General features: G+C 38.9%; 4 protein-coding genes and 1 long non-coding RNA gene across 6 annotated transcripts in view; 3 read left to right on the plus strand and 2 right to left on the minus strand.

Moving 5' to 3' along the window:
* The window catches only part of cutlet (chromosome transmission fidelity protein 18 homolog), a 53,811-nt gene that overhangs the window by 2,167 nt on the left and 25,568 nt on the right, over nucleotides 1–26,076 (minus strand). The gene's annotated exons all lie outside the window — the stretch shown is intronic.
* On the plus strand, nucleotides 509–11,777 carry LOC138138213 (uncharacterized). Its single transcript, XM_069058011.1, has 3 exons — nucleotides 509–645; nucleotides 709–1,919; nucleotides 9,627–11,777. The coding sequence occupies exons 1-3, from the start codon at nucleotides 600–602 to the stop codon at nucleotides 11,685–11,687; spliced, it is 3,318 nt and encodes a 1,105-aa protein (XP_068914112.1). The 5' UTR covers nucleotides 509–599; the 3' UTR covers nucleotides 11,688–11,777.
* Nucleotides 1,510–7,659, minus strand: LOC138138214 (uncharacterized). The gene is made up of 2 exons (XR_011161987.1): nucleotides 6,407–7,659; nucleotides 1,510–6,232 (listed from the first exon to the last, which is right to left on the minus strand). It is a non-coding gene; the product is annotated as an uncharacterized lncRNA (long non-coding RNA).
* Nucleotides 14,526–17,369, plus strand: LOC138138205 (uncharacterized). Its single transcript, XM_069057997.1, has 2 exons — nucleotides 14,526–14,651; nucleotides 14,710–17,369. The coding sequence occupies exons 1-2, from the start codon at nucleotides 14,606–14,608 to the stop codon at nucleotides 17,307–17,309; spliced, it is 2,646 nt and encodes an 881-aa protein (XP_068914098.1). The 5' UTR covers nucleotides 14,526–14,605; the 3' UTR covers nucleotides 17,310–17,369.
* LOC138138208 (uncharacterized) lies at nucleotides 20,172–22,113 on the plus strand. The gene is made up of 2 exons (XM_069058004.1): nucleotides 20,172–20,316; nucleotides 20,375–22,113. Exons 1-2 carry the CDS (start codon nucleotides 20,271–20,273, stop codon nucleotides 22,030–22,032), a joined length of 1,704 nt encoding a protein of 567 aa, XP_068914105.1. The 5' UTR covers nucleotides 20,172–20,270; the 3' UTR covers nucleotides 22,033–22,113.

The raw sequence follows: 26,076 nt of genomic DNA on the forward strand, positions 1-26,076 counted from the left end.
CCCGGTTAATGCTATTCCCAAACGATATCACGGCGGTAATGAAAGATGACCTGGCTAGATTGCGAGCTTAGCGTTATACTGGAAATGGGAAAACTGCTTGCTGATAGCCCATTTTCACTGTGATTCCATTGTTTGTCGGATTATTGAGATCCCAGGGCGCAAGCGGCTTAAGGGCCAGAGCATTTGTCAACGTTAAAGGAAATACTGTTGCGGTTACGTAATAAAATGGAAAAAAACGGAAAACGAAAACTGGCGCATTTTTCGAACGATCTTGGACAGGGACCATATTTCACGATTAAGGAGGAGCACAATTCAATTAATTCCTTCCGAATTTACAATCAGGATCGTATGTTGTAAAAAGGTATTAACAAGACACGCTCGCGGGGTTCCGAATTTGGACAAATTAGAATTACGCACAAAAGATGATTTATCTACAAGGATTAAATGAAATTATCGAAATGTCTGGTGGTTTTATAGAAACGTCAAAGTTAATCACCCGATAATTTATTTTCTTAATATTCAAAAGGATTTAAAGTTTACTATATAAGATGGCTACTATCATCGTTGAGACATAGAAAGTGTGAACAGTTGCAAACGAAATGAAGTTGATAGTATTTCTTGCGTTTGCGTTAGCATTCGCACCCGGTAAGAATATTTTATTCACGATTATTCGAAGATAATTTTAATATTCTGTATATTCTACATTAGGACTCCAATCGAGGTCCGTGTCAATCCACCCAGGAATCAAACCACAACCAATTCCAGAAATCGAAACTCCAGGACTCGAAGTCAACCCAGTCCCAATTCTCCCTGGAATTAAACCACAACCAGTCCCTGAAATTGAAACCCCCGGGCTTGAAGTCAACCCAGTCCCAATTGTTCCAGGAATCAAACCACAACCAGTCCCTGAAATTGAAACTCCAGGCCTTGAAGTCAATCCAGTGCCAATTCTTCCAGGAATCAAACCACAACCAGTTCCAGAAATCGAAACTCCTGGACTCGAAGTCAACCCAATCCCAATTCTCCCTGGAATTAAACCACAACCAGTTCCAGAAATCGAAACTCCAGGACTCGAAGTCAACCCAGTCCCAATTCTTCCAGGAATCAAACCACAACCAGTCCCTGGAATTGAAAGCCCAGGAGTTGAGGTCAACCCAATCCCAATTCTTCCAGGAATCAAACCACAACCAGTTCCAGAAATCGAAACTCCCGGACTTGAAGTCAACCCAATCCCAATTCTCCCTGGAATTAAACCACAACCAATCCCTGAAATCGAAACCCCCGGGCTTGAAGTCAACCCTGTGCCAATTCTCCCTGGAATTAAACCACAACCAGTCCCTGAAATTGAAACCCCAGGACTTGAGGTCAACCCAATCCCAGTTGTTCCAGGAATCAAACCACAACCAGTTCCAGGAATCGAAACTCCCGGACTTGAAGTCAACCCTGTGCCAATTCTTCCAGGAATCAAACCACAACCAGTTCCAGAAATCGAAACTCCAGGACTTGAAGTCAACCCAGTCCCAATTCTCCCTGGAATTAAACCACAACCAGTCCCTGAAATTGAAACCCCCGGACTTGAAGTCAACCCTGTGCCAATTCTACCAGGAATCAAACCACAACCAGTCCCTGGAATTGAAACCCCCGGCCTTGAAGTCAACCCAATCCCAATTCTCCCTGGAATCAAACCACAACCAGTCCCTGAAATTGAAACTCCCGGACTTGAAGTCAACCCTGTGCCAATTCTTCCAGGAATCAAACCACAACCAGTTCCAGAAATCGAAACTCCAGGACTTGAAGTGAACCCCGTTCCAATTCTTCCAGGAATCAAACCACAACCAGTTCCTGAAATTGAAACACCCGGTCTGGAAATCAATCCCGTACCGATCGTTCCTGGAATCAAACCCCAACCAGTTCCAGAAATCGAAAGTCCCGGAGTTGAAATCAATCCAATTCCAATTATTCCCGGAATCAAACCAGAGTAAATGATAAGATAGTACCTACTTAATGTTTATGTATATTACTATTTTTATTTTATTTAAATCTACTTTTGTTTATAATGTGAAATAAACGATTGCATTTAAAAAAATTGTTTTCATAAAAAAGCATTTGTACAAGCTACCACATTCCAGAAGATGTCTTAAAAAAATCTTATGAGAGTCGCCTTGGGATTTACAAAGCATGTAAGCTAAAAGTTTTTTATGAAATAGAAATATTTCCGAAGACATGAAGAGACGAATGGTTTTACAATACTACCTTTAATTAATTTAACAGGTCACTATTTTCTCTTTGTCAAATTTTATTGATCAAATAAAACGTAAGGTATATCGGAACAAATTCAATCAACGAAAGGATTCTAATTTTATTAAAATACTAGCTTTTACCCGCGGCTTTGCCCGCAAATTTCAGAATGTTTTAAAATTATGTTTCTCCTTTCATGTATTGTGATAAATGCAGTAATTTCAATATGAAGTTTGTCTTTTTACGAAGAATAATTAAAACTGTACTGTAGACTACTTTTTTCTTCGACTATATAAACAAAAAGATCAATACGATAAGAAACTAAGACTATGATCACTTACCAATTCATGAAAATACGCCAACATAACACTTTTATTTTCAGTTGTAACCTTATTTAGATCCTCCTATTGTTTGATTGTCTCGTTTGATTTCAGATACCTGCCTTTTGATTTTTCCGGTATTAAGCTATTTGAAGCTTGTTCTGCTTCATTTAAGACATCTTCCGGTAAAACACAATCATTCAAACACATTTTGCGAAATTGCTACTTTTATAAACAACCAAATGTAACTATGACACCTGAACATATCATGCAAACGCGATTTTCAACTCGAAAAAACTTTTTTTGTGCTTAACAGGCTTAAAAATGATAATAGGGGTTGCTTTTTGTGGGTGTCAAGCGGCGAAGCTGACGATATACTCAGAGGATGAAATAGGGGTGAAGCGGCGAAGGTGAGGGTATTTCCAACTCGAAAAAATTGTCTTTTTTTCTTAACAGGGTTGAAAATGGTAGTAGGGGTTGGTTTTTGTAAAATTAAAGTAGACAGTAATTTTCTTCTTGTTTTGAAGATCAAGTGTACAAAATTTCATCATGATCGGAGTAAAACTGTAGATTTGCATACAAAATATACAAACAGACATTCAGTTTTATATATATAGAAGAAGAAGATGATGTTGGACATTGTTAACTGTATATTTAAAATAAAAATTGTTTGGACACCCATTACGATAAAATAACAACTGTAAAATCTTCCGTAATCTCAATACAAACATTAAAGTTAGATAAACAATTAATAAGATTATCATTATCAATTTTTTGATAAAATGAAACGAAGGTTTCATATCGGGTGTTCATTTAAATTTCACCTCAAGGTAGGCATTCAAGAGTCGATAGTGAACGCACCACGGATTACATATTACGGATCAGCTGTTTAAATCTAACCTCACTTTTTGCGTTGTTTGTGTTTTTATTATGCAGACTGACGAGTGGTGCGTTCACAATCGACTCTTCAACGTCAACTTTGGGAATAAATTTAAAAGAACACCCGGTTTTATACACAATTTTATGAAATGCATTGCAGAGAAAAATTCAAGTAAATAATACTAATCCCGCAGAAAAAATTTGTTTATTTCAAAAACATACTACAATATCACTTAAACTTCCTCCATTAGTCACATCAAGGAAACATCTCAATTACACCATTCGTTCCCAATTGAGATGCTCCTGTGTAACTTACTGCGTTTTCAATTAAGTACTGCTTAGTTAGCAGACAGAGTCATAATCCCAACGACTTAACAAGATCTATTTTATACGAGAGGCGATATAAAAATATACTTCAAAATAAAATTTTGGTAAACAAACATTTTCGCTGAATCAAAATTGTGCAACAATAAATAAACAGATGAAAATAAAAGTATCTTAAAATTCCAGATAATAACAGGATGACACAATTTCCTAATATACGCAAACGAAGGTGAATGCAAAAATTTACTATTCAGTTAAGTAAAACTAAAAAAATTGACACGAGCCTCAAATAAAATAATTAGGGGAAGTGGGCTTAAAATGGGATACTTAACGTTTAACGTTATGTATAAAAAAAATAAGTGTTGTAAAATTGTGTAAAGTAAATCTTGCTATAGTATAGTTATTGATTTAAACATATATTCATCAAAAACAATCTAAAATAAAAAACAAGTAGTTACATGTGGTTAATTAGTAAATGTCTGCAATTTCCCATTTTACCTACACAGTGTCGGTAAAATGGGAAAGTGCTGGAGGTAAAACGGGATATGGATTTAACACGGGAAATTATTCCTATAATAAGATTTATTTAGAAAATATATTTTTCAAAAACTTTATTTTTGTAGGCAAATATCACATGTGAATTCGTCATCATCATCACTTTCTACACCTGCACATTCATCATGGGCCCATTTGCCGCAACGACAGCACATTATCCATCCTTCTCCGCAGTGGTCTTTAGAATAGTTATTACCGCAAAACAGGCATTCCACATCAACGTCAGATTCGCTGCTACTGGATTGGGTCCTTGATACTCGTGCTTTGGTCACATTAGACTCCTGTTTCTTACCTTTCGATGAGCTGTTGTTTGCAGCGTTTTTGTTTTTGAAAGTTATTCTATTCGTTTTCATTTTGTCTGCATTATTTTTTCTGTTTTTCTGAACCAGGGATTTTTCTAACTCTTCTTTATAAGGGGTACTGGTAAGGATTGCAGCTTTACCCTTTCTGCTGACTTTCTTTTTTGATAGCTTTACATTCTTAGCTTTCGGATATGGAGCAATTGTTTCAGGACTGATTAAATTGCACATGCTGCTAGTTGATGGTTTTTCAACTTGAGTGATTATTTGCTCATCTGGTGTAGACTCTCTTACAAAGTCACGTTGAATTTGTTCCATTGCATCTTCCATTTCAGGTGACACAGCTGCAACTGCATCATTTTCAGTACTGTCATTGTTTTGAGGTGGGTCATAACTAGTTGGCAAAGCTGCAGCATACATATCTTCTGTAAATACTGTGTGGTCCAATGGATATAATCCAGTTTTCTTAAAACCATTAATGGCGTTTAAAGGTGTTGAGCCTCTTAGATATGCTTTAGCGAACAAAGATCCAACTTCGTTTATAGTAATGCGGCGTCCTGGATGGTTTCTCAACCATATTTCCACTTCTTGAGTATAAAAAGTGGTGAGTGGCCCCATAAACGAAACGTCGAGCGGCTGCATACGGTGACTGGTATGCGGTGGTAAACATAAAATTGTTACTCCATTCTGCCGTGCTTTTTCTATCGTTGCTATATTTTGGGTGTGTGTTTTATGCCCATCCAGTATGAGTAATACTGGATTACTTTTCGAAGTTTGAGTGTGATGAACGAAATGATCAAACCATTTCTCAAACAACTCTAATTGCATCCACCCAGATTTATGGCAAACTGATAGTGAACCTGGCGGAGTTCCATCAGCAAATTGAGGTTTCATTCGCACTCGAGGAAAAATTAGCATAGGTGGGACAAAAATGCCACTTGGACTCATACAAATTACTACAGTCGTTAACTCCCCACGTTCGGCTGATGTTAGGGAGCCTACTTGTTTTCTTCCTCTGGCAGCAATAATTTTTGATGGTCGAGATTGGACAGTAGTGATACCTGTTTCGTCCACGTTAAATATTCTTGATGGCGGGAAATTATGTTTCTCTTGGAGCGATTTCAAAATATCAAAAAATGAGCCAACTGCTTCTCGGTTGAAGCCTTGCGCTCTTGCCGCAGAAGTTGCTTCAGGACTGCGAAGAGACAAATTGTTTCTCTTCAGAAAGGAATGTAACCAGTGCCATCCTGCCAACTTAGTTTCATTATTAAAGTGATGAACGATATTATTTCTAACAGCAATTTGATACGCAAGACTTCGAATACTTCTTGTTGTTAGTCCATATAACATAGCTTCCATGTTTTTAACATAATCTACTAACTGTTTCTCTAGTTCCATTGGAAACGTTAATTTTCTGCTCCCCAGTTGTTTTGAATGGTCAAGTGCCTGTTTATTTTTGTTTTTAAAACGCCTTTCTAAAGTCGACTTTGGAACATTAAATTGTTTAGCAGCTTTTAAGTAACCACATGTTCCATTTCGCAACGCCTCTAGTGCCCTAGACATAGCTTCTTCGGACCAAGATTGGCGGTCGGTTTTTCGTTTATAAGTGGAAGGCATCTGAAAACAAATAAAAATAAATACTGGGCTGGTGTAGGTAAAACGGGATACTATCCCGTTTTAAGGCGTAAAAATTTCCCATTTTACCTACATTTGTCTTAAAATTTTTAAAATTACCGCGTGAAAAACAAATGTCTTTCAGAGCAATTTGGCCTGCATCGCTTGTTAACTAACCTTTGAAGACAATTTGATGCGCAGTAACAACCCAAGAGCACGAGTTGTTCTCTTCCAGGAGCTTATTCCGTAAACACTAATTATTACATTCACAACTTCCGAAACCAATAAAATCACTCTCTCTGTTTAAAACACAAGCGGATCGCACTTTTGACAGCAGACCACTAACACTAGCGTCCACACACACGCATTAGGTGCTAATACGAGTAGTTGCCAGCTCTCGTTGCGGGTTAAACACTGATATCCCGTTTTACCTACATACCCCATTTTAGGCCCACTTCCCCTACATAATGTTGAACTTTGGATTTCGTCTACTTCGATTATGTTAAATTATTTTATTGCCTTGATAAAGAATTTAAGATTAAAATTAAAAACTGATAATCGATTAAAATAAATGAAGAAAAGTAATGCATGCTACAGACGGTAAAAGAAGTCTAGGACAATTTGGAGTAATTGGGGTAATAGGGCTACTTTTTTTAGAAGAGGGAAGTTTACACATACGAGCGCAGCGAGTGGTGTAATTCCACGAGTAAAAAAGTGCTTTATACACAAGTTGTATACATAAAATTATTACGAAAAAAATAATGAAATTGCAAAATATGAATCAAGTAGAATTACTATTCTACTGCCACTGCATAACTTACGTAATCAGCTTCAGTTTCAGCTTGAAAAAATGAGTGAGTACAGTAGCGAAAGTGATGATAATAACGCAATGGTAGACATTTTACCGGAAATAAGTTTTGTATTTTTTTTACTTCTGTAGCAAAATTTGGTTAAATGCAAGTGTAACAATGTGTGAAATAAAATTCCCCAAAATTGAAATAAAGTACTTTTTGTGCAACCGTACGCGAAATGAGCAATTCGCGTACCTAACACAGGCCGCGAAATCCAATTTCAATGTCAAAAATCGACGGTGGTTCGAAAAATTCCACTCTAGATATCCAAGCTTCCGTTATTAAGGCGTTTAATAAAAAATATGAACAGAATCAGTCGCTTGAGCTATATAATCTTGATCAGAGATTTCGCAAAATGGTGAAAAATTGCATTAAAAAAGTTCCATCTTTGATCAAAACAAAAATTATGTAGGAATATGTACCAGAAACTAAAAATTTGAATAAAAAAATCATAAATTATTATTGATAAATACACAGTAATTTTTATTTATTATATTTATTTATAAGTATTATGTTTTTAAGCGTTACTAAGTAAATATTTGATTTTCGTTATTATTATTACTATTTCTTGATTATTAACAGTATACTTACTACTGTTCAAAAATGTTAATCAAAGTGGTAGATGGGTGTTCGCTATCTTTCGGGACTATCCGTTGTTTTAATCACTTTCACCTTACTGTTCTTCTGAAATCAAGGATTTTTTTTAAATAACCGTTAAGATAACTTAATTCACTGTTTAGCACTGTAGCTTCAAACCATTCCCAAAATTTTTTGTGAATTTAAAAAACGATCGAAAATACCAAAAATCAACATTAAAATTGCAAGAAAAAAGTAAAAAAATAAAAAAATTAAGTGTTATAGTAATTATCTTAGACAACTATTTAAATAGTTATTTGTACAACTAGTTATGAAAGTCATACTTTTTTTCACGAATTTGCAGATTGATTAACGAGGGCGTAGCGCGAGTTAATCAAGAAAATAAGTGAAAAAAGAGACTTTCATAACGTGTTGTACACATTATTTTTTTGCATATCGATGTAAGTTGAGAAATTTGGTCCAAAAGGATTTATAAAAAATTACAAAAAAAATAGATATGCTTTGACAATCATCTCCAAGGAAAAGAAATAAAATGATGCAAAAAAGTACTATTTTTACTACCATTTTTCGTGTAAAAAAGTGCTACTTTCACTACGATTTTGCATGTAAAAAGTGCCACTTTCATTACAATATGCAAAAAAATTTATTTTGGCTTTTCATAAAAAAATAGTTATTTATTTAACGAGTTCGTGTGTAATTTTGGCTTTTTTTGGCATGAGTGGACCAGTTTAAAACTCGAGTGAAACGAGAGTTTTAAAGGTCCACGAGTGCCAAAAAAGCCCAAATTACACAAGAACGAATTGAATACAACGTTTTTTTGTTCGACGAGCCCCTTAAAGGCTCCAAATCGCTAAAAATCTTTAAAATTAGCTTGACGTTTCGTTTTGACAAGTTGTCAAATTTATCAAAATCCGTTCACACAGGCGAAAATTCTCAAATTTTGACAGTGTCGAACAAAAAAAATGATTAAATACGAACAAATTTTTAATAGTAGGTAATTAATTAGATAAATAGGTTAAAAAGTACCAAAAACAAAATGTTAGCAAAACGATAGATACAAGTGAAATCGAAGAAAATATTGTAAATTCATTAGAGTTTTTCCATTTCCATTTTCGAAATTATTTTACACTAACAAAGCTCATGAACACATCACTTTGGTTAAAGGCACAAAAACTAAACAAGAATAATGGAGTTGTTAAGGAGACATTCATTGACATCAGATAATCCGATACAAAGTACACCACGTGCAACATAAAATAACAATAATGGCCATTAATGTAATGCCACCGATTAACCACTTTCACGTAAAATATTCAAAACTGTATGTGCGCTAAATCGATGTTTCCGACCATAAAAAATTTTTGTTTAATTCTCCAGATTAAAAATTATAGAGCGGCTATAAACTCATATTTACTTTTATAACGTCTGACCAACGATACACTCATAAAATAGAAAAACACTGAATTATACGTATTAGATTAGACTAGCAATTTGATGTTATCATTTTAAACTGCAATTAAAATTTTAATCTTTTCCTGTGAGTTTCGATTTTTTGACTATAAAAGATTCATTCAGCCTCAAGCAAATCATCAGTTCGAGTTTTGACATCGTCAAAAAAAGATGAAGTCAATAGTGATCTTGATAGTTGCGATAACGCTGGCCCCAGGTAAGAGAAATAAGTAAAATTAATCAATCAATCAATTATTGAAATTGTTTTTTCTGTAGGATTGCAGTCGCGATCTCTGGTGGCTCCAATTCCACCTCCAATTCGACCAGGGGTAAAACCTTTGCCAATTCCTGTTGCTCCTACACCAATCCAACCAGGTGTAAAACCCGTGCCGATTCCAGAAATCGAGACTCCGGGAATTGAAGTCGACCCTGTTCCAATCCAACCTGGAGTCAAGCCGGTGCCAATTCCAGAAATCGAAACACCCGGACTCGAAGTTGACCCCGTTCCGATCCAACCTGGAGTGAAACCGGTGCCAATTCCGGGAATTGAAACACCCGGAATTGAAGTTGACCCCGTTCCGATCCAACCTGGTGTAAAACCCGTGCCGATTCCAGAAATCGAGACTCCGGGAATTGAAGTCGACCCTGTTCCAATTCAACCTGGAGTCAAACCAGTACCAATTCCAGTTCAACCAGGTGTCAAGCCTTTGCCAATTCCAGTTCAACCAGGAGTCAAGCCCCTTCCAATTCCTGTTCAGCCAACGCCCATCAAACCCGGAGTAAAACCCGTGCCAATTCCAGAAATCGAGACCCCAGGACTTGAAGTCGACCCAGTCCCAATTCAACCCGGAGTAAAACCAGTGCCAACCCCTGAGATCGAAACTCCCGGAATCGAAATCGACCCCGTGCCAATTCAACCAGGTGTAAAACCAGTACCCATCCCAGTCCAACCAGGAATCAAACCAGTGCCACTTCCTGTTGAGCCAACACCCATCAAACCCGGAGTTAAACCCGTGCCAACTCCAGAAATCGAGACCCCAGGACTTGAAGTCGACCCAGTCCCAATTCAACCCGGAGTCAAACCAGTGCCAACCCCTGAGATCGAAACTCCCGGAATCGAAGTCGACCCCGTGCCAATTCAACCAGGCGTAAAACCAGTACCAACCCCTGAAATTGAGACTCCAGGAATGGAGGTTCTCCCGGCACCAATTCAACCAGGAATCAAACCAGTACCCATCCCAGTCCAACCAGGAATCAAACCAGTGCCGATTCCTGTTGAGCCAACACCCATCCAACCCGGAGTGAAACCCGTGCCAATTCCAGAACTCGAGACTCCAGAACTTGAAGTCGATCCAGTCCCAATTCAACCCGGAGTCAAGCCAGTGCCAACTCCAGAAATCGAAACACCCGGAATTGAAGTAGACCCGATCCCAATTCAACCAGGAGTGAAACCAGTACCAATCCCAATTCAACCAGGAATCAAACCAGTACCAATCCCAGTCCAACCAGGAATCAAACCAGTGCCAATTCCTATTGAGCCAACACCCATCAAACCCGGAGTGAAACCTGTGCCCATTCCAGAAATCGAGACCCCAGGAATTGAAGTCGACCCAGTCCCAATTCAACCCGGAGTCAAGCCAGTGCCAACTCCAGAAATCGAAACTCCCGGACTTGAAGTCGACCCCGTTCCAATTCAACCAGGTGTAAAACCAGTACCAATCCCAGTCCAACCAGGAATCAAACCAGTGCCAATCCCAGTCAAACCAGGAGTCAAACCTTTGCCAATTCCAGTCCAACCAGGAGTCAAACCCCTTCCACTTCCTGTTGAGCCAACGCCCATCCAACCCGGAGTTAAACCCGTACCAACTCCAGAAATCGAGACCCCAGGAATTGAAGTCGACCCAGTACCAATTCAACCCGGAGTCAAGCCAGTGCCAACTCCAGAAATTGAAACACCCGGAATTGAAGTAGACCCAGTCCCAATCCAGCCAGGAGTAAAACCAGTGCCAACCCCTGAGATCGAAACTCCCGGAATCGAAGTCAACCCCGTACCAATTCAACCAGGTGTAAAACCAGTACCAATCCCAGTCCAACCAGGAATCAAACCAGTGCCAATCCCAGTCCAACCAGGAGTCAAACCTTTGCCAATTCCAGTCAAACCAGGAGTCAAACCCCTTCCAATTCCTGTTGAGCCAACGCCCATCCAACCCGGAGTGAAACCCGTGCCCATTCCAGAAATCGAGACACCAGGAATTGAAGTCGACCCAGTCCCAATTCAACCCGGAGTCAAGCCAGTGCCAATTCCAGAAATTGAAACACCTGGAATTGAAGTAGACCCAGTCCCAATCCAGCCAGGAGTGAAACCAGTGCCAATCCCAGAAATCGAAACTCCCGGACTCGAAGTCGATCCCGTGCCAATTCAACCAGGCGTAAAACCAGTACCAATCCCTGAAATTGAAACTCCAGGAATTGAGGTCCTCCCAGTGCCTATTCAGCCAGGAATCAAACCAGGACCAGTTCAAGTTCAACCAATCAAGCCGATTCCAATTCCAGTGGTTTAATGGCCAAATTGACCGCCTATTATTAAACTCTATTATTTGAATTGTAGATACATAGTTGATTTTTAGAAAATAAATGTAGCTGAATTTTAATTTACGTATTTTCTTTTCTTAACCAAAAAAAAATATATATAAACGTCATGGCGATAAAAATATATGTTTTTCTAATATAACTGAAAGTGTTTTAGACTTTTTCAAAAAATAATTAATAATTCGGAGCCTGGGATTTCATAGTTATCACTTTATCAGCAAACCACAGCCACAGAGATAATTTATTTATTATGTCAATAATGACTTGTTAAGACTGGTTTAGCATACAGGCTGTTTGATGAAAAACGCCTCAACCCATAACTTTTTTATTAATGACCCGACTTCAATGAACAAAAAAATCAAAGATATGGTTTTTCAAGCGCTACAAAACAGCCATAAAATATATTTTTTTTGGCGTTATCTTCAATAGCTAACGATAGTCAACTTTTTTTTTTAAATAGACATGTAGTTTTTTAGGCTTGGTCTGGTAAGGTTTTTTTTTCTGAATCTAATGATGTATTGAAAGTTATCGTTTGGTCCATAGCTGACTGAAAAAAAAATAAAACAATTTTTAATTGTGGTTCAGCTTATTATAAAATTTTTAAGAGTGCCGTGAAAAACAATCGGAATACAAAGTAGGATGAATGTCATCTAAACGTCAGCTTAGAAATTTTCATCTGCTTTTTTAATTTTTTTTTATTTAAGTATAAAATAACATTGTCAGTCATGCAGGATAGCAGTCATTTGACTATTATTTTATGTTCGAGTGTAATAAAAATCGTAATTAGTCAAAAACAAAAATTTAATAGAAAAAATAATAATAATTGATGTAATCATCAATTATTATTATTTTTTCTATTAAATTGTAATTAGTCAAAAACAAAAATTTAATAGAAAAAATAATAATTATTATTATTATTCATGTTTTCCAAGAAAATAATATTAAAACTAATCAAGATTGCACCTGAAGATTTTTAAACTTACACTTGATATTTGTGGCTATTTGTATTCCAATTGTTTTTCACGGCACACTCGAAAATTTCATAATAAGCTGAACCACAATTAAAAATTGTTTTATTTTTTTTTCAGTCAGCTATGGACCAAACGATAACTTTTAATACACTATTAGATTCAGAAAAAAATACTTTACCAGACTAAGCCTAAAAAACTACATGTGTCCATTTAAAAAAAAAAAAAGTTGACTATCGGTAGCTACTGAAAATAACACCAAAAAAATAAAATTTTATGGCTGCTTCGTAGCGCATGAAAAACCATATCTTTGGTTTTTTTGTTCATTGAAATCGGATAATAAATAAAAAAGTTATGAGTTGAGGCGTTTTTTATCAAACAGCCTGTATATTTTTTAATAAACTAGGATTGTGATAGGCATTACAAATTATGTCCTGCCTCGTTGATATTTGGACATTTTTATTCAAAGGTTAAACCCTCGAGCTAAAGCTCTCGGCCCTAACCAAAATAAAAATGACCAAATTCAACTCGTAAAATTGCCAAAGCAAAAAGTTTTCCTGAAACTGAAAAATTTATCAGATAAAAAAAATTAGGTCTTGTTATTTTACCTTCGATAAATAAGAGTTTTTTTGAAGAAAGAACGACCGCTGTTCCATAACACAAAAAATGTTTACTGTTTTTCATTCGAGTATGTATTTTAATCGAGTGATTTTGTGTCATGCTTCGTAACAATGAATGTCTAAACACATGACCGGATATGAATTTTAAGGTTCAAATTAATTTAAATTTAACTGTTTTGAAAATTTTGCGAAAAAAATGATAAATAAAAAAAAAAGTTTATTTTAACGAGTCCTATTGGTGTTAAATTTATTACATAGACTTCCATAACACCCGGTATAATGCAATTCCTATTTTATTTAGACAATCAAAATTTCTTCTATTTAGATAACTGATATTACACTTTCTTTTGAACTAATCTTATGAACTGATAAAAAGCTTTAAACTGTACAATAAGAAAACCTCACAGAGTAGAATTCTGAGGATACATGATTAGAAACAGATTTACCTAATGACTGAAAAATATACTACAAAAGCAAAAAAACATTAAAATCAAAAGAAAAAATGTCTAGGTAATTCAGATTTTCATTGCTAGTTCAATTCCAATATAGCAAAATATAAAAACAAAACTGCAGAATGTTTTGAATATCCATTGAATTATTCCACGAAACCTTAAATATACCTTGATACCTACATACAATTTGCATGCGAAAAAAATAGCACTATATGGCAACACTTTATTAACTGATTTAGCAAAAATTTTACTAGGGCAATCACAGCTGCTAAAAAATTCAAAAATAGCGTTTGTCTTGAGGATATCGAAAAAAGTTAGTTCCCAAGATATTTTTGTCTTGTAAATTTTCGGATCTTTATCCGAAAAAGCTCATGTTTTCAATTTTTACCTGAATCTTCCTGTTAAACAAGAGGAAGATCAGCATACAGAAATTCTGAATTAAAATCTTCATACAACAACCAAAATTAACCCATCCAAAAATACAAAAATCAAAACAATCTTCAGTTAACTATGTTGGGCACAGTGACTGTTGTGTTCAAATTTTGCTGATCACTTAACAATCATCATAAGTTCAATTTTAATTATGTGGGAAACTAAAAAAGCCGTAAATAGCAGTGTTTATGGATGCATCGACACTTGGGTTACTGATATTATTGTATACAAATAAATAAAACGAAATGTGTTTTATTATTATTAGATCAATTAACTGTCGTCTCCAGTCTTAGTTTTTATCGAACTAATCGGTATTTACAATAATATTATTTTATTAGGGCTTAAATAAAATTGTATATATAATCAGGTTCTGAATCAAAGAAGGCATCAGTTCAAGTGTTGACATCGCCTACCCAAGATGAAGTCAATAGTGCTGTTGTGTGCCGCTCTGGCACTAATCCCAGGTAAGAAAAATATATTTTCAATATTTTATTCAATATTTAACAATTACAAAATCAACAGGATTGCAATCACGATCTGCGGTTGTCCTTCCTGCTCAAATTCCCATCAAACCAGGAACCAGGCCAGTTCCAATCCCGGAAATTGAAACTCCAGGAATTGAAGTTGACCCAGTCCCAATTCAACCCGGAGTCAAACCTGTACCAATCCCCGGAATCGAAACCCCCGGAATTGAAGTTGATCCAGTACCAATCCAACCAGGTGTGAAACCAGTCCCACTTCCAGAAATCGAGACCCCCGGAATTGAGGTTGACCCAGTTCCAATTCAACCAGGAGTCAAACCAGTACCACTTCCAGAAATCGAAACCCCCGGAATTGAAGTTGACCCTGTCCCAATCCAACCAGGAGTCAAACCTGTACCGCTTCCAGAAATCGAAACCCCCGGAATCGAAGTTGACCCAATCCCAATTCAACCAGGAGTCAAACCGGTACCACTTCCAGAAATCGAAACCCCCGGAATCGAAGTTGACCCAATTCCAATCCAACCAGGAGTCAAACCTGTACCACTTCCAGAAATCGAAACCCCCGGAATCGAAGTTGACCCAATTCCAATCCAACCAGGAGTCAAACCTGTACCACTTCCAGAGATCGAAACCCCCGGAATCGAAGTTGACCCAATCCCAATTCAACCAGGAGTGAAACCTGTGCCACTTCCAGAAATCGAAACCCCCGGAATCGAAGTTGACCCAGTCCCAATTCAACCAGGAGTCAAGCCGGTACCACTTCCAGAAATCGAAACCCCCGGAATCGAAGTTGACCCAATCCCAATTCAACCAGGAGTCAAGCCGGTGCCACTTCCAGAAATCGAAACTCCAGGAATCGAAGTTGACCCAATACCAATCCAACCAGGAGTCAAACCTGTACCACTTCCAGAAATCGAAACTCCCGGAATTGAAGTTGACCCAATCCCCATTCAACCAGGAGTCAAACCGGTACCACTTCCAGAAATCGAAACCCCCGGAATCGAAGTTGACCCAATACCAATCCAACCAGGAGTCAAACCTGTACCACTTCCAGAAATCGAAACCCCCGGAATCGAAGTTGACCCAATCCCAATTCAACCAGGAGTCAAGCCGGTGCCACTTCCAGAAATCGAAACCCCCGGAATCGAAGTTGACCCAATCCCAATTCAACCAGGAGTCAAACCTGTACCACTTCCAGAAATCGAAACCCCCGGAATTGAAGTTGACCCAATCCCAATTCAACCAGGAGTCAAGCCCGTACCACTTCCAGAGATCGAAACCCCCGGAATCGAAGTTGACCCAATCCCAATTCAACCAGGAGTCAAGCCGGTGCCACTTCCAGAAATCGAAACTCCAGGAATCGAAGTTGACCCAATACCAATCCAACCAGGAGTCAAACCTGTACCACTTCCAGAAATCGAAACTCCCGGAATTGAAGTTGACCCAATCCCCATTCAACCAGGAGTGAAACCTGTGCCACTTCCAGAAATCGAAACCCCCGGAATCGAAGTTGACCCAGTCCCAATTCAACCAGGAGTCAAGCCGGTACCACTTCCAGAAATCGAAACCCCCGGAATCGAAGTTGACCCAATCCCAATTCAACCAGGAGTCAAGCCGGTGCCACTTCCAGAAATCGAAACTCCAGGAATCGAAGTTGACCCAATACCAATCCAACCAGGAGTCAAACCTGTACCACTTCCAGAAATCGAAACTCCCGGAATTGAAGTTGACCCAATCCCCATTCAACCAGGAGTGAAACCTGTGCCACTTCCAGAAATCGAAACCCCCGGAATCGAAGTTGACCCAGTCCCAATTCAACCAGGAGTCAAGCCGGTACCACTTCCAGAAATCGAAACCCCCGGAATCGAAGTTGACCCAATCCCAATTCAACCAGGAGTCAAGCCGGTGCCACTTCCAGAAATCGAAACTCCAGGAATCGAAGTTGACCCAATACCAATCCAACCAGGAGTCAAACCTGTACCACTTCCAGAAATCGAAACTCCCGGAATTGAAGTTGACCCAATCCCCATTCAACCAGGAGTCAAACCGGTACCACTTCCAGAAATCGAAACCCCCGGAATCGAAGTTGACCCAATACCAATCCAACCAGGAGTCAAACCTGTACCACTTCCAGAAATCGAAACCCCCGGAATCGAAGTTGACCCAATTCCAATCCAACCAGGAGTCAAACCGGTACCACTTCCAGAAATCGAAACCCCCGGAATCGAAGTTGACCCAATTCCAATCCAACCAGGAGTCAAACCGGTACCACTTCCAGAAATCGAAACCCCCGGAATCGAAGTTGACCCAATCCCAATTCAACCAGGAGTCAAGCCGGTGCCACTTCCAGAAATCGAAACCCCCGGAATTGAAGTTGACCCAATCCCAATTCAACCAGGAGTCAAACCGGTACCACTTCCAGAAATCGAAACTCCCGGAATCGAAATCGACCCCGTGCCAATTCAACCAGGCGTAAAACCAGTACCAATCCCTGAAATTGAAACTCCAGGAATTGAGGTCCTCCCAGTGCCTATTCAGCCAGGAATCAAACCAGTTCCAATTCCAGTGCAAACACAACCACAAGGTGACCAACCCTCATTCTTGTCTGGTTTGATGGCCAAGTTGACCGCCTATTTTTAAACTCTGTTATTTGAATTGTAAATAGTTGATTTTTAGAAAATAAATGTTGTTGAATTTTAATTTACGTATTTTCTTTCTTAACGAAAAAAAAGTATACAAAGGTCATGGCGATAAAAATATATTTTTTTCTAATATACTGGTAACTCACTGAAAGTGTTTTATTAGACTTTTTCAAAAAATATTTAATAATTCGGACTCTGGGATTTCATAATTCTCACTTTATCAGCAAACCACAGTGATAATAATTTATTTATTATATCAATTATGACTTGTTAAGGCTGGTTTAGCATTTTTTTTTAATAAACTAGGATTGTTGTACAGTTAGGGACTCGGAATTTCGGGCACCATTTTTCTGTCACTTGAAAAAATTGCGATGTAAATCACTCTTTATTGTCAACGTGAGATTCAAAAATCAAATTTTGAAATTTATTTTCTGTTCACGTCAATCGCATGTCAATCAAAATCGTCGCAAACGGTAAAATTGAGGTTAATAATGTAAAGCCTATTTTACATTTCTGGACAGTTCTGGACCAGTTCACTACCCACAGCACGGTACTACATTTTTTTTTTAATTTGCAAAAAGTAAAGTATTGATCAGCGTCAAGCAGCAAGTTTATTCGGATAAATCACACAATAAAATAGTGAATCGTTGCAAAAACATTAAACAATCCGAGCAAAATTTGTTATGGAACATTCCAACAGCCAGTTTTGTTTCCAAGGATTACAACTCTTACCTCTACTAGTAGATAAAATAGGACCCTGATCTCAAAATACGAGGCTAGTTCAACAAAAATTAAGAATTAATCATTCTAACACATTCTATATAATCACTGTAGAGTATGATGACACCGTTGCTGCCACCAATAAAATATGTGAAGCAAACCATTGTTTCACAATGGCCTCTCAATCCTTCACTCCATTAATTTTAGTTTCAAAATGCCGTCCTTGTAGCTCCTTCCGTCCACGGAGCAAGGAACAATATCAGGACAATGGGTGGCGTGTGGCACACACTAGATGCCAGATGCATTTATTGTGGAAAAAAATCGATTACAATGATTTCAACATGCAGGAGAGAGTTATCGTAGATTAATTCCCACATACATCAAACCTGCGTGTTCAACCAATCAGAGCGCTTGCTTTCATCCAATCAAAAATGTTTTTGATACTCGAGTCAGATTCTCTAATTGTATTTAATAATTGTGTTTTTAATAACTGTAGGCATTACAAATAAATACTTCACGTTAAAGTTTGTATTCTGGAATTAATCTTGCCAAAAATAACACGACTTAATTTTTTATCTGATCAATTTCCCAATTTTCACTTAAACATTTTTGCTTTAGACAATTTTACTCGTTAATATTTGGGAATTTTTATTTAAAGGTTTAACCCTCGAGCTAAAGCTCTCGGGCCTAACCAGAATTAAAATGCCCAAATTCAACTCGTAAAATTGTCAAAGCAAAAAGTTTTCGTGAAATTGAAAAAAAGTGGATAAGAAAATTAGGTCTTACAAACAGTTTTTACTGTTTTTCATTCGAGTATTTTAATTGAGTGATTTTGTTTCATGCTTCCTAATCAATGAACACATGAGCGGGTATGAATTTTAGGGAAAAATGATTATTTTTTATTTTAACGAGTCCAATTTGTGGTTAAATTTATTCCATAACACCCGGTATAATAACCACGCAATTCTTACTTTACTTTAGCTTTAGACAATCAAAATATTTCCTGTTTAGATAACTGCTATTACACTTTCTTTTGAACTAATCTTATGAGCTGATAAAAAGCATTAAACTGTACAATAAAAAAACCTCACAGAGTAGAATTCTGAGGATATATGATTAGAAACAGATTTACCTACTTGGTGACTGAAAAAATTACTTCAAGAGAAAAAAAAGGCATTAAAATGAAAGACAAAAATTCCATGAAATTCAGATTTTCGTTGCTAGTTCAGTTCCAATATAGCAAAAGGTTTTGAATATCCATTGGATTATTTCACGAAACCTTAAATATACCTTGATATCTACCTTGCGTTCCAAAAAGGTCGCACAACGAGTATATGGCAAGATTTTTAATTTACTGATTTAGCAAAATTTTACTAGGGCAATCGCAACTGCTAAAACAATTCAAAAATAGGATTTGTCTTGAAGATATCGAAAAAAGTTAGTTCCCAAGATATTTTTGTCTTGTACATTTTCAAAACATTATTCGAAAAAACTCATGTTTTCAATTTTTACCTGAATCGTATTGTTAAACAAGAGGAAGATCAATCTTTATAAGTTGTTGCTCATTCAACTCTCTACAAGTCTGCATTGACAACAAAATTGAAGTTGCTTCGCGATCTTGATTTCAGAAACGTCACCTTTTCGATTTGTGTTTTGAAGTTGATTGTTTTTTTAATTGCAAATATTAGTAGAAAAAAAAATGTATGGAACTCATGGAACTGCCAAAACTTCTCATTCAGGAGGAAAAATACTACTCTGTGTACTTTTTGCATCAATTATTATTTTATGCATGTTTCTTATTATACTGTAGTGTCGAACTTTCATTACCTAATATAACAGCAGACAAAAATTCTGAATTAAAATCTTCATACAACAACAACCAAGATTGAGTCATCCAAAAACACAAAAATTAAAACAATGGAAATTTTTAAAAACAAGAAAAATTATACTTTACTAAATCTTCATTTAACTATGTTAGGCACAGTGACTGTTAAAATAGTTCGTTTTTATGGATGCATAGGCACTTGGGTTACTGATATTATTGGATAGGAATAAACAAATCGAAATGTATTATTTATTATTATTAGATAAATTAACTGTCGTCTCTAGTCTTAGTTTTATCGAACTAATCGGTAATTAAAATATTATTATTTTATTAGGGCTTAAATAAAATTGTATATATAATCAGGTTCTGAACCAAAGAAGGCATCAGTTCAAGTGTTGACATCTCCTACCCAAGATGAAGTCAATAGTGCTGTTGTGTGCCGCTCTGGCACTAATCCCAGGTAAGAAAAATATATTTTCAATATTTCATTCAATATTTAACAATTACAAAATCAACAGGATTGCAATCACGATCTGTGGTTGTCCTTCCTGCTCAAATTCCCATCCAACCAGGAACCAGGCCAGTTCCAATCCCGGAAATCGAAACTCCAGGGATTGAAGTCGACCCTGTCCCAATTCAACCAGGAGTCAAACCGGTACCACTTCCAGAAATCGAAACTCCCGGAATTGAAGTTGACCCAGTCCCAATTCAACCCGGAGTCAAACCTGTACCAATCCCCGGAATCGAAACCCCCGGAATTGAAGTTGATCCAGTACCAATCCAACCAGGAGTCAAACCTGTCCCAATCCCCGGAATCGAAACACCCGGACTAGAAGTAGATCCAGTACCAATCCAACCCGGAGTCAAACCTGTACCACTTCCAGAAATCGAAACCCCCGGAATCGAAGTTGACCCAATACCAATCCAACCAGGAGTCAAACCCGTACCAATCCCCGGAATCGAAACCCCTGGAATTGAAGTTGATCCAGTACCAATCCAACCAGGAGTCAAACCCGTACCTATCCCCGGAATCGAAACCCCCGGAATTGAAGTTGATCCAGTACCAATCCAACCAGGAGTCAAACCCGTACCTATCCCCGGAATCGAAACCCCCGGAATTGAAGTTGATCCAGTACCAATCCAACCAGGAGTCAAACCCGTACCAATCCCCGGAGTCGAATCTCCCGGACTAGAAGTTGATCCAGAAATACCAATCCAACCAGAAACACCACCCCAAGCAATCCCCGGAGGAGAATATTTTCCAGAAACTGAAACACCCGAACTTGAAGTCGACCCAATCCCAATTCAACCAGGAGTCAAACCTGTACCACTTCCAGAAATCGAAACCCCCGGAATCGAAGTTGACCCTATTCCAATTCAACCAGGAGTCAAACCTGTCCCAATCCCCGGAATCGAAACACCCGGACTAGAAGTAGATCCAGTACCAATCCAACCAGGTGTGAAACCAGTCCCACTTCCAGAAATTGAAACCCCCGGAATTGAAGTTGATCCAGTACCAATCCAACCAGGAGTCAAACCTGTACCACTTCCAGAAATCGAAACCCCCGGAATCGAAGTTGACCCAATACCAATCCAACCAGGAGTAAAACCGGTACCACTTCCAGAGATCGAAACTCCTGGAATTGAAGTTGACCCAGTTCCAATTCAACCCGGAGTCAAACCTGTCCCAATCCCCGGAATCGAAACACCCGGACTAGAAGTAGATCCAGTACCGATCCAACCAGGTGTGAAACCAGTCCCACTTCCAGAAATCGAGACCCCCGGAATTGAGGTTGACCCAATTCCAATTCAACCAGGAGTCAAACCTGTACCACTTCCAGAAATCGAAACCCCCGGAATTGAAGTTGACCCTATTCCAATCCAACCGGGAGTCAAACCTGTACCAATCCCCGGAATCGAAACCCCTGGAATCGAAGTTGATCCAGTACCAATCCAACCAGGAGTCAAACCAGTACCAATCCCCGGAGTCGAATCTCCCGGACTAGAAGTTGAACCACCAATACCAATCCAACCAGACACACCACCCATACCGATCCCCGATTTAGAAGTAAAGCCAATTCCGGAAGATAGTGACAAGCCATCGATTGGAAACTTGCCAGCCAAAGACGAATGTGCGTACTTGGCTGACCTCATTGGAAAATTGATCATCTTCTAAGAAGACAATTTTATAATGATGTATGAATTGTAAAATAATATGTAGTAGAGTAGTAGTGTAGAAATAGATGATGACATTCAACTTTTGCCTTTTTTTCAAAATTCCAATAAGATAAATAACAAAAATAGTAGTAGGAATGAGTAAAAAAGTTTATCAAAATAATTCCAAACGAAAAATAAAGAAACGATCTGGCAAGATACGTACTTTAATTAATGTCATTTGTTCGCGTATTCTTACTTTCTTCAAAAAACACATATTTTTCCATTGATGCGGGAGTATTCAGTACTTACGTGTATTTTGATTACAGGCTGTATAATCACCCTACAGTATTATACCACTATTTCAAACATTTTTTTTAAGTTTTTTCACAATGGCCCCTCAATCCTCCATTCCATTAATTTTAGTTTCAAAACGCCGTCCTTGTAGCTCTTTTCTCCCAAGGATCAAGGAACAATATCAGGACAATGGTGTGGCACACTCAAGATCCCAGATGTATTAATTGTAAAAAAAATTCAATTACAATGATTTCAACATCCGGCAGAAGCATTTTTATTACATTCCCATAAATTAGGAACATGTTTCTTTACTCTCTGTATACTCGGATAATTAATTTTCATATATAATATACCAAGGGACAGATATATTGCCGGAAATTTTTTCGAGCAGTCCTGACACACGAGTGTTTTGTAGCGTTACGAAACGCCACAATGGCGATTGGCCGGAGTAGGAGGCCACGAGGTCCTACTTATGCTCGCGGGGCTAATAGATCGCAGTTCGAAGACCCGGAACTAGCAGTTAACGCACGGCATTTGGCAGCGCGACGCGCCCACCCTGCCTTCAAGTTTTTTACGTCGCTCATTCCGGAAGCGGAAAGTTTCAATTTAGAGTCATTTGTGCCAGCCACCACGGGGGGGCTGGAAGAACACATGTTACCCCCGCAAATGTCAGGCTGAGGTGGCCTCACGCCTCTAGGTTGGCGAGCTGCAACCTATCTTTCAGAACCCCACTTTCACTTTCTCTTTCTCTTCACTTTCTCTTCTTCTCTTCTCAGCGATAGGTGACCGTACGGCAATGTTGGGTCCCTTTTCCTCTTTAGTAACTTGCCGGAAAGTCATCTCCTTCTTTTCAACCCCATCTTTCTTCCTGTCCTTTTTTTTTGACCTGCGAGTTACGGCAATTAACATCAGGATAGACGTGCACGACTTACCGACACAATACCGTCCAAAATCTGAATTCTCCCGCTCGGTATAATTTCGAGGTAAACAAACCGACGCCATGACGGTCCACCTGTCATGACACGCGCACGTGTAGTACCACCGGAAATGCACATTTTTGATTGCGCAGTACCACGCAAGCGCAGCCCGCCTTATAGCACAACTGAATAAGGTCGAGAATCGCGCGCGTGACGATTTTCGCGATTTATGGGACTGCGGTACCGAGATTAAAAATGAGGAAGTCGGACACTTCGTCGAGAGCCGTCGAAGCGACGCCAGCGAAGCGCCTTTTAGAGTTCGTGGTCGAGTGACCCCTCGCACTATAGAGGTAATTATCGTTCAATTTTGAATTCATTTCACTAAGACCATGTATTAGGGGTGGTTCGATCCAGTTTAGAGTCAATCCCGTTTGGATGAATTGATCCAGTACCGTATCGCAACTTTAGAGTACCGAAAATTTTTGAGTAAAGGAGTGCCGGAAGGACTTCGATTTAGCGCCAAGAACCCCCTTTTTCGCTGAAAGGTAATTACCGAATCTTCCGATTTTCACAACACTAACGACAATTCGTTAGGGGTCGTTCGCAGGGCGATTCGTAGCCAGATCGTTCGCAGGGCGATTCGTAGCCAGATCGTTCGCAGGGCGATTCGTAGCCAGATCGTTCGCAGGGCGATTCGTAGCCAGATCGTTCGCAGGGCGATTCGTAGCCAGATCGTTCGCAGAGGCGACCATTTTGGAGAACATCGTTCGCAGAGGCGATCGTTTATTTTGAGCACCGTATCGCCAAGGTCACACCGCAAGTCAAAAGGACGCTATTCGAGGAGACAACAGACCCGTCATAAAGCTAAGTCGCCATATTTTTTTACCGCGGCATTGCAAAATTTAGGAACGCCTCGAATTTCTCGCTTCTCGCTTTCATAATTTTTGTATGTTCACTAAATTTTTTGAAACTTTGCAAATGTTTAGAATTTTTTTGTAAGAACCTTTTCATTCAATCTCCAGTGTCAACTTAAAGAAATTTCAGTCAAATTTAACGTTTCGGAACTTCACCGATTTAAACTTTCCTATCAGGATCAATTTTAATTTTTTGTCAAGGTGACACCCCAATCTTGACCTTGGGTTTCATTAAGTTTACATTTAATAATTAGCTCGATCAGAAGGAAGTCTAAGTTCGGGAGGTTCCTCATCAGGAATCAAAACATCTTTTATTTCGTCGAAGAATATCATGTTTAGTTTAAGATTCGGTCACATGTGAAAGAAAAGCTTTTCTGGTTGCGACCAAAGTAGATATTAAGGCCACCAAAAAGTACTGGTTCCGCATCTTTCAATTTTCATCTAGTAGTTACAAGCGAACCATTATCGCATTCGTGTGAACCAGTACCGAACCACCAAATACTGTTCTGTGGATAATTTTGCAGTAACCGAATAAACCAAAATTTGTTTAACGATCAGAAAGCGTTTGCTTTTACTTACCTTCGACGAGTAAGATCTGAGCACTTGTCCCGGCAGCTGGACAAGCAACAACCAGCTCAAGACAATAGCTGCCTGGCGCCCATTTTTTAAAAATCCGAACCCACGCCCTCTGCCCCGAAAAACCCCCTGGGAGCCCGGAGCTGTCACTGGCCAACTTTTGGTCACACAAATTTTGACGCCCAGAACGTGGGGCTCGATTTTTTGGAGCAACCACAAATTTTCGTTTATCGTTCATCTTCATTGAGGCTCAGTCACTTTTTTCAATCGGAGCAAAGGGAGTTGGTAAAGGTTTATTGAAAGTTGAATTTTTTGATTGTGTGTTAATGAGAAGCGGAAATTTAGCGGCGAATTCATTGTTTGAGTAGCGGTCTTATCTTGTACCCTCGACGACAAAAACCTTTTCTCGGAATCGACTATCGTGTTGCGCGCTGTTTTTTGGTAGTGTTTTGACCGGCGTTTTTATTGCGTTACCGACCCGTGGAATCGCGGTGAGTCTTCGTCAAAATGGACGAACAATTCAAGGTCAAGCATTTACTAGCTGACGAGCTGACGTATGAATTGCGTATACGCGGCATCACGACTAGCCGAAACCAGGACGATAAGAGGAAACTGTTAGCGAGAGCTCTGTCCAAAGAACTAGGTCGACCGGACGAATACTTTCTGTCACTTCATGACGCAGAGTATGATCACGACACCGAGGTCCAGGCCATTGAGGACACCCTTGAGAGCATACGCACGATTTTGACAGAATTTGAAGGAACGGCGGAAGACATGATCTTCAAACGGTTGAAGACCCGTCTAACGCACCTTTCATTTCGCATTCGGCGAATGAGACGCGAGCGAGATGCGGAGTATAGAAATGAGGCGTACGCGACATGTTTGTTGCTCGAAGCTGATCTTCACGACAAGGCAGCAGAAGCGAGCCCGGTTACGGTGGAAGCGCCACCAGTCGTCGCGACTACTCCCATTTACGTGCACCCTCACGCGAGATCTCCGGAACCGAAACTAGTGCCAATTCACACCTGGGGCGTATCTTTCAACGGGGAGGAAAATGGAATGACGGTGAACCAGTTCTTGGAACGGGTAGAGGAACTGTCGGTAGCGCGAAACGCAACCAACAGGGACCTTTTTAACGCGGCCATTGATCTCTTTAGCGGCAAAGCGCTGATTTGGTATCGTTCTGTTCGGAGCAGATTGAGCGATTGGGACGAAGTGGTTCAGTTGTTGAAACAGGAATTTCTTCCACCGGATTTCGATGAATTGTTGTGGGACGAAATCAAGGGCAGGCTTCAGGGCAAAAGCGAGTCGATAACCATTTACGTTGCGGTTATGGAGACGCTTTTTGCTAGACTTAGTCGA

The sequence above is a fragment of the Tenebrio molitor genome, chromosome 9 (assembly GCF_963966145.1).
Source record: "Tenebrio molitor chromosome 9, icTenMoli1.1, whole genome shotgun sequence".
NCBI lineage: Eukaryota > Metazoa > Arthropoda > Insecta > Coleoptera > Tenebrionidae > Tenebrio > Tenebrio molitor.